This window comes from Lutjanus erythropterus, chromosome 5 (assembly GCF_056507025.1).
Source record: "Lutjanus erythropterus isolate fLutEry1 chromosome 5, fLutEry1.hap2, whole genome shotgun sequence".
Lineage (NCBI taxonomy): Eukaryota > Metazoa > Chordata > Actinopteri > Lutjaniformes > Lutjanidae > Lutjanus > Lutjanus erythropterus.
The window spans coordinates 17698053-17707476 of NC_139321.1; the positions used below are offsets into that span (position 1 = coordinate 17698053).

Consider the following 9424-nt stretch of genomic DNA (forward strand, 5'->3'; position numbering starts at 1 on the left):
AGCGGCAGTTAATGCTGCTTGCAGCATCTTTAAATGACCACTGTGTTATATTTATTGGCACCTAGCAGCGAACTTGCAGAATACAAACACTTTGTCTCTTGCAAGCATGTAGGAGAAGCTATGGTGGCTATGAAATAGAGGCTGACATGTTTTTTTGGATTCCCACGGGATGAGATGATAGTTTCACAATGCATCATGGGACTGGAATGAAACAGGAAAAAAGTCAATGGAAGTGGGAATCATAATAACAATAGGTCAGTTTTATATACATGTGAAAACATGTTTAATGTCATGTGTGGACTGTGGATTGATGGGAACTGGATGGGACAGGAATCATTCTTCCCAGACTGGACGGGACAGGAGTATTTTTGTGGGAGTGGTGACGGGACACGAGTGAAAATCCACTCATGTCTCAGCCTCTACTGTGAAATGCCAAAGGCCATATCTGTCCAGCATTTGGTTTGTCTGTTCTGGGTTACTGTAGGAACACGGTGGTACAGTGTGGTGACCTGTGGTGACAGATATAACAGCTCCTTCTAAGGTAATGAAAACACAATTTCTTTCTTTTCAGGTGATTATACACTAATGAAAACATACTTATGAATATTATATTCTATTTCTTCCATATTCTGCCAATAAATCCCTGAAAATCTTACACCCTAGACCTTTAATATTCTAGGAATGATCTCAGCAGTATCACCCAGCATTACATGGATGCCTTAGTCCTTATGTAAGCTTTAAAAAAAGCATCATTTGCATCTTATTTGGTCCAGGGAAATATGACCTTAATCCTGCCCTCTTGATAACCTTTGTCTAACATGGCTTCTGAAAAAAAAAACATATGTTCCCCTCTTGTGCAATTCTTGTCTTGGCCAGAAGATAGCAGCAGTGGACTGTGCAGCAGCTCTTCCTCCTCTGCTCCTCTTCACTTCATCACAGACACTGCAGCAGCAGCCAGAGATGGAACAAAATGTTCGCCTACAGAAAACCAGTATAATGTTTCTGGCTTTGCCTCATTACATATAATAGATTCTGTATTATCTATTGTGTGGTACGGGTTATGAGAGCTGGAGGAAAGGATATTCGGCCTCAAACCATAAAACCCATTTTCTATCTTTATCAATCATGGTTTACTGAAAATTGATCATCCATTTATTTTGATTATGTTCACCTCTCCATCCTGTGGCGACAGAGCGTCAGTTTGTCCCACATCCCTCCTTACTGTACCTCTAATTTTAGCCTCCCCTCACTCTTCCTTTGTCTCCCCCCTCTCTCCAGCCCTCCCCGCTCCGATCCTTCTGAATGGAGGCTGAGAATAGACGCTGGGCTGTTTCAGTCAGAGCTCTTGAGCAGGAATGCCTATATATGGAGTCTTACACCACGGCGAGTGCTGATAGAGTCGCAGGTACGCCGAGCGAATGTGGGCTACTGTGATTTGTAAAAGAGGGGTGGTGGGGGGGTCATATGCCTACTATTATGCATGTGTGTGCGTGCATCATCATAAGTGGGAGGCCCACTGTGTGTGCACATGCGCACGCAAAAACCTCGATGCCAAGAGTGTGCGTCAGTCTGAGTCAGATAGTGTCTCATTCTGTCTCGTCATGTGTGTGCGTCAGTGCTGTTGCTGAGCGAAACTCGCTCCAGGGGAAGAAATGGAGGAGAGTGTATGGGAGGGAGAGGAAGAGAGGCAGGGATGGTGGGATGATGATGATGATGAGGCTGAGGGAGGCACAAGGGGCTTGACTATGACGACACAAATGCATCAGCCGCATTAAGTGCACTTTAATATAAATGCATTTGTATGACAACCAAATACACTTATAAGCAACACAATAGAACACTGGTCCACAATGTCCATTCTGCAGTAAGTAAGATGTTCAGAATATATTCCATCTTATGCAATAAAAATCTCTTTCTTATATATATATACAGACCAAGAACAGTTTCATACAAATGTACAAATGTGTACAACCTTTCTGAAAAGAACATATGCCTATATCCACAGACATAATGCATATGCATTAACATCTTTTTCAAATGTCACACATACAATATAGTAATTTTACACATGTATATTAACTTAGCCTTTAATAGCTAGAACGTAGGAATCAATCCTTTACTTGACCGTAGACAACTCTACGTGAGCATGTCGACACCATGGGAATAGTACCATTCTCAACCCGTGTCGCTTGGTAACTGAATAGAAATAGCACCCCATCCCTATTTTCATTTTTTAAAACAAAACTTTTGTATTTCTAACCCCTCTCAAAAAAGAAGAATCGCTCATTCACATAGTCAATTGTGCCTCACTACACCGCGCTCCAGTGGAGCAACGATGTAAAAGTCCATGTCGAATGGACGTGATAAAGAGTTCAGAGTTCAGCAGGACAGGGCCGTTTCAGGCACGCAGGAGCCGCTATAAGCTGCCAGCATTGCAAATATTGATGCTGCAACAATATCCAGCCGAGGGGACCTGAAGAGCCCACATTCAGAGTCTAATGTACAGTACGACGTAGCAGTGGATTTGTGGCATGATCAGAGCTCCGGCAAACTTCCAGACAACGTCTCGTTTTGGTGTTTCGTCTTGTGAAACCAATGGACACCTTTGACATTCTTGAGATCTTCGTTCACATGCCAGGATCTCTTCACATGTGTTCTTTTTTTGTTTGCACATCACATTGATACACAAGATTTTAGATGGAGAGATAAATATGAAATGTTAAAGGTTTGAAGCCGCAAACTCAAAGCTCAAAGTATCTCAGGTTTAAAGTTGATCACTGTTCATGATATTGCCTTTAAGGCTGTGAGGAAGAGTGCTGTCGAATCAGAGCTGTGCTCACTCTGAACAGGAAATCTGTCTTAATCCGATGTACAGATAGTGGTCATCCTATGTAAGTAAAAAATTTGTAAACATTTGACTTGACCAATACGTTTGAGGTTTGGGTTTGCGTTGCTGCATGTCAGGCAAAAGTGCTATAATTCATCTCCCTATTGAAGTAGCAAGAAATGTTTTCTTTTTTTTGTTCACAACAGATTTTTCACTACGAGTGAATACAAATGCGCGTCTGGAAGTTAAACAGCGCTTACAAGTTCAGAGAGGTTTTCTCTGTCTGATCATATCTGAAGCTCATGTTACAGAGAAGCCGAGAGACACCACATGGACTCAAAACCCAGTCAGTTATGGGTCCATGCGGTTTGCACCATTGTGTAAATGTTGCACCAGTTTTTGTAGTAGTATACAGATTAATGACTGAACAAAAATATAAAGCCAATCTTTGTTCTGAGGAGACATGTAGGAGTTAAAGTCCTTAAAATTGTATATACATTATGTATATTTATACACTTAATTATTTTTTACTTTTCAGTAAAAGGGGCTCCACAAAATATGACAATATGCCATACTTAATGAAGTAAGTCACAGACTTATTTTAGAACGGAGGAACACTTCCACTCCCATCTGAAAGACAAAAAAAGAGACAAGAGAAGGAGGAAGTTAGTGTTGTATTTTCAGGAGTCCTTTCTTCTCATCTTAAAAGAGAATAAAGTAAAATAAGTTATGAAAGAGGCAGATTGTTACCTTTGTGGAAGCACTGTGGCGATGGATGACATTGGAGTTGATACAACTCAGGTTGTTGCCCTAAGCCAGGGGCGATCGAGGCACCTGCCCCAAACATGGGTTCCAGGACGGCCAGTTCCTCCAGGAGGGACTGAGTGCAAGACACAGCGGGCATGGGCGAGACGATGGGCGAGGAGGTGGCGGGGCTGGGGGAGGCGGTGAGGATGAGGGGAGGGGAAGCCGGTATGGAGGAGCAAGAGGACACAGGAGATGACACCACCTCAATCTCCATTGCTTCCTCCGCTAGCCCCTCCCCTTCCGCCTTTGCCCCGGCCTCAGCAGCCACGGTCGCCCCGCACCCAGCCGCGGAGTTACATTGCGCCGATTGGACGCTACAGAAGTGGCCCACTCCCTCAAACTGGGAGGGTTGGCGCCAGCACACTGGGGTCTGAGGAGTGGTTGGACTGGAGGGGTTGGGCATGGGGGAGGTGGAGGGGGCAGGGGAGGAGAGGCCGGTGGACTGAGGAAGAGGAGGAGCGAAGTCGTCTTGAAGGAGGGTTTCTAGAATGCTCTCTTCAAACAGAGATTCATCATCGTCGAGGAAGATGGGAATGTCCAGACCTCTCCACGCTTTGATGGGATAAAACTCCCTCAGCATGTGGACTGAATCTATGTCAGCAGTGTCTGTGGTGGGAGACAGGAAGGGGGAGGGAGGAGAGGAGGAGGGTGACATGGAGGGGGGAGAGAGCTTGGACAGGAGGGGATCCAGGTAGAATCCCTCCGCCAGGGAGCTGATGTGCTGTGCTAGCAGGGAGATCTCTGCCCGCTCCTTCTCCCGCTCCCTCTCCAGAGAGAAGAAGGAGAGGCACGGCTGTTTACCAGGTGACGCCTCAGGAGTGAGGAGGCCCTCAGGAGGACATTGGAGGGGCCCCAGTGGGACGTCTACATACAGTGGACCCCGGACCTCAGGCAGGGTCATGACTGTGCAGTCGCCGTCTCCGGGGCTGTCGGGCGTAGGGGGCAGTTTCTCATACAGTGAGCCGCTGCAGGAGTCGATGGAAAAGAGGAAGTCAGTGGAAGGAGTGGGTAAGGCGAGGGGGAGCTTGGTAGACAGGGTGGTGGGAGGAGCGGGGCTGGAGGCAGTGGTTGGTGGGCCTGAGGAAGAGGCTGCAGGGGCCAGAGAGGTGGTGGCGGTGGCTGTTGTAGCAGAGGGCGGAGGAGTGGTGGTGCCGGTAGGGTCGAAGCTGAAGAGGGGTTCACCAAATGGGAAGCTAGGCCCGCCAATCTGAGGAGTGTAGGGCGGTGTGCACACAAACTCTTTGGTCTGCTGAGCCTGTGTGGTGGGGACTGGGGGGAGGGGCAGGGGGAGAGCCGGCAGAGGAGGGTCAAGCTGGAAGGAGGGCGGCAGGAGAATGTTCTGGGTTAAAAAGTCTAAGTCTGCTACTGTCTCAACAGTGACTGGAGTCGGGGAGGAGGCAGCAGAGGGGCTCTCAGTGGGATGCTGCTGAAAGAAGCTCTCCTCCTCCAGAGAGGAGATACTGGAGCGAGGGTCTCCCTCCAGCTGCATGGCCTCAGCAGTAGAGCTCCCCGGTTCATCGGAGGAGCCCACGCTGCAGCCGGCAGTGCTGAAGTCAAAGGACTGGCCGGACAGACCGCTGCTGCCCGGGGTGAACACCTGGTCTGGGCTGGACAGGGTCTCTGGAGACTGGAGGCTCAGACTCTCCTGCTGAGAGGTACCAGCACTCAGAACCAGGGTGAGCTGAGTCTGCTCTGAACTGAGCTGCTGACGCACTGACCAGGCCTCAGACTCACTGAGAGAGAGAGAAAAGAAACAGAGGAGAAACAAGGAGTTAGGATGGTGTTTCCGCTTGTATTCCTCAGTCTTCACTAATCTTTGTAGGCCTGCAATGTCATGTGGGGTTCTACTTAAATTGTTTCCTGTTTTATTTTGAAATTCTTGCCTTCCCTCTTGTTGTATTGCTTTACTTCCTGCCTTTGTTCTTTTTCTCTCCTTTTTGGATTACTTGGATTACTAATTGTTTTCATCTGCACCTGATCAGTGTTCCTGTTTTGTCAAATAATAGGTTAGTTATTTGGTACAGAAAATGGTGAAAATGTCCCTCAGTGTTTCCCAAAGACAGAGATAATATCCACAGGTGTCTTGTTTTGTCCACAACACAGATATATTCTGTTTACACTCATAGCGGAATAAAGAAACCATAAAATATTAATATTTAAGAAGCTTGAATGAGTTAATTTTGTTTTTGTTCTTAAAAATCAAAAAACATTTCAATATCAAAATAGTTGGCTATTAAATTCAAAATGTAATAGTTGACAACTAATCAGTTAATTGTTGCAGCTCTAAATCTTTGTTTTTTGAAGGCTTTGGGGAAACATTGAGAACATGAGCCGTGCATAACTATTCTTGGAGCAACTAGCTCCGTATCTCTGGCCAGTAAGGATGAAAAAATGGTTTGTTTGGAGTGGTGATTGCAAAGGTTTCTTGTGAGTGTGGAAGTTGGACCGTGGACCCACACATTGTATATTTACTTTTTTGAAGCAGCCCTGTACTTATTTTAATTATGACTGTGACTGTTAATTTGTTTTTTCCCTCTTTCTTCCATTGTTTATTGTTATCTTCTTTCCTTTATTTTTTTTAAAAAAGTCAGTAAATACCTGATAATGTAATTGTTGCTGCTGATGGGGATCTCGCCGGGCTGCAGCTGAAGCACCATGTAGAGCCAAACCCACGACTGGTCCTGGGCTTGAACACGCACCACCATCTCAGCTCTGCCCTCTCCTCCTTCTCTCACTGTTGAACAACAGTCACAAGTTGGCATCAGTTTGTAATCCTATTAATCATCATCAACATAGTGTTCTTTTTTCACTGCGTGGATGTGCCAGTGTGGGCACAATGTGTGTGTGTGTGTGTGTGTGTGTGTGTGTGTGTGTGTGGGCATGGATGGTTGTATGAGTGTGAAGAAGAGTATACTTACATAGGCTGCGGTGCTGAGCGGAGGCATGTGACAGATCCTGTGGGTGGAGGAGGCTGTACCAGGAGCGAGAGCGTAAAGCTGTCACATCAAAGCCAAGATAGGCGCTCACACTGCAGGGGGAGAGTGGGTGGTGATGATATGTTAGGAGGATAATGCTTTACCCCTTTAAGTTATGTCATCAACACTAGAGCAGCAACACTTAATCGATTAGTTGTCAACTATTTTGGTGATTGATTAAGTGTTTTGAGTTTTCCTTAAGAAAAAATAAATAAATTCTCAGATTTCAACTTCTTAAATGTGATTTTTTTCCACCTTGTTTCTTTAGTCCAATGACAGTAAACTGAATATCTTTGACATCTAAGGACATCATTTTGAGCTGATTGACATTTTTCACCATTTTCTGACATTTTATAAACCAAAAAACTAATCGATTAAACAAAAAAATAATAATATTCTACCATGAGAATAATCGTGACTTACAGCCCTAAATCAGTTACTATTAAAGCAACAGGTGGAGGTGGAGGGTTTGAACTCACCTGTCCTGTGCGGCCTGCAGCCTCATGTCCCGGCCATGTTGCGAGTGGAAGCAGGCCAGGAACAAGTTGGTGTCAGCCAGCGGGGGGGCGGAGGTGGACTCCCTCTCTGCCCCGGGGCCGGAGCGGGTCGGGTGGGGCTCCAGAGGGGAGCAGAAACACACCCAGACGGGGTTGGAAGTCCAGTAGGAGCCGGTGGCGGGAGAGGTGGAGGGGGGGGAGAGGCAGCGAGCTCGGATCAGAACCAGCTTGTTCCCAGCACTCTGCCTCCGCACGGACTTGGAGGTGTTGAAACGGCAGCGAAAGAGACGGTCTGAGGAGGAGGAGGAGGAGATGGAGATGACGGGAGGGTTAGGAGAATATGTTTAATTTTTCTATCTGTATGTATATTTTACCATTCAATTTGATATTATAACCCCCTGATTAGATATTTTCTGATATTATTTTGTATAGGCAGTATTGGTGTCTTACCTGTCTCCAGTGACGTAGAGGTCGACAGGTTGGTCCTCATGATAAAGTGGTCTGAGGCGTCGATGATATCATACACGCTGTCCCCCTGTGCCACAAGATCCACCTGTAAAAAAAAAAAAATCACAAACAGAAACATTATTATTCATGAGGCTCCAAAGTGTAGACCCTGAGTACACCTTTACTATGTTTCTGTGTCCGCAGGGCTCACCATGGAGTGTCCGAGGTGCTCGGAGACGCTGTCTGACAGGTACAGGAGCTTTCCTTCCCCGGTCAGCAGCATCAAAAACCCCGGCAGCGCCTGCATCAACTCCGACAGCTCGTGGAAAGACAGAAAGCCTGCGCTCTCCTCGCCACCGGCAGCACTTCCCGCTCCTGGAGGAGGAAAAATTCAAGCAGAAAGGTGTCAAAATTGTTGATAAACCTGCACCTGATCGTATCTGATCTCCGCAGTGGGGAAAAAACGGTTGACAAACCCGTTTAAGTACCGGTTTTTGTCGCTGTCCGTGATGCTTTAACTCCGTTAATAAGAGAAGGAGCGGTGTCCGTGGTATTGAAATGCTTTATTTCCATTAATAACGACCGCAGCGCTGTCCGTGGTGCTGAAACACACTACGGCCGTCAGCGCTGAAACATTTCAGCACCATGGACAGCGCTCCTTCTCTTATTTATAGAGTTGAGGCATTTCAGCACCAGGGACAGCGACAAACTGCCACTTGAACGGGTTTATCAGCTTCTACATTGATTATTTCTGATCAATAAACAGTCCACAGAGCTACAATGTATCCAATATTGACATTTATATCAAGTGCCACTAAAACACTTGTTGATTCCACTGCTGTGCGTCTATGAGCTTCATCAACAGGTCGTTTTTTTTTTGTTTTTTTTTTTATTCACTCTTACCTTGAGTGAAGAAGACGGATTTCCTGGTGTACATGCAGGCCAGTGACATGATGTGCAGGTATGACAGCCGCGCTTTATCTGCATCAGAGATGGGCAACAAGTCCTTCAGGTTCCGGATCTCGGCGTTGATCTGGTCCCTTCGTGCCTTGGATGCTCCTTTGGTTGAGCGGTACATTGTTGTGGCCGTTTGTTTGTAGCGGTGAAACCTCGAAAATTCCTCCAGATGTGAGTTGTGTGAAGCGGAGTGTTGTTTAACGCTGAAGTCGGGGTCTCTGTCTCCGAGGTGTGTTCAGAGACAGGTTGTCAAAGTGGAGAAGAAGCTCTGAGGTGTGTTATTGGACTGTCATCTCAGCTATTTTTTGTGGGGTTTTTTTCTCCAGAGAAAGGTTTAAAAACCTCCTCCTGTCCTGTCCCTGTCTCCGGTTAGGTCCGCCACAGCGTCCAGCTCGGATGGCTGGCCCCGGCTGCTGCTGGATGTCTGTCCCCCCTCTCGGAGTGCAGGCTGTGGAAGCCGTCTCTCTCGCACAGAAGTCCGGAACCCGTAAATCTGGTTGAGGGACTCTGCTCGCAGGTCACTTATATAGCCTGGGACTCCGCCGGAGTAGGGGGGCTCCCAACGCACCAACACCGACGTAAAAGGGAGGGAGGGGGGGTGTGGAGGAGAAGAAGGTGGGGGCCGAGGGGGATGGATATGTCTCATATCAGTGTTAGCATTGGTGAAACTCTCCTTCCCCCCTCCCTCTCGCGTGCCCTCTCCTCTCGGTGACTCTCTCTCGACGTCAGCTCTTCCCCTCTCCTCGGTGATGACGTCGGGCTGAAATCGGGAGCTCCGGCGACGCAAAAAGCCCGATTTGGACAAAACCGAGTAAGGGGCGGAGCAAGCGTAAAACGTAAACGGAGTCACCGGACTCCGGTGTATTGGAGGAGGAGGAGGAGGAGGAGGTGGTGGAAGAGGGGGTGCAGGGGAA

The 9424-nt window shown here is 47.2% G+C and overlaps 1 protein-coding gene across 1 annotated transcript; it reads right to left on the minus strand.

Annotated features, from left to right (window-relative positions):
- Positions 1–1760: 1760 nt before the first annotated feature.
- Positions 1761–8993, minus strand: npas4a (neuronal PAS domain protein 4a). The gene is made up of 8 exons (XM_084718948.1): positions 8457–8993; positions 7765–7928; positions 7557–7659; positions 7089–7398; positions 6553–6662; positions 6233–6368; positions 3578–5367; positions 1761–3457 (listed from the first exon to the last, which is right to left on the minus strand). Exons 1-8 carry the CDS (start codon positions 8629–8631, stop codon positions 3429–3431), a joined length of 2817 nt encoding a protein of 938 aa, XP_084575074.1. The 5' UTR covers positions 8632–8993; the 3' UTR covers positions 1761–3428.
- Positions 8994–9424: the final 431 nt, after the last annotated feature.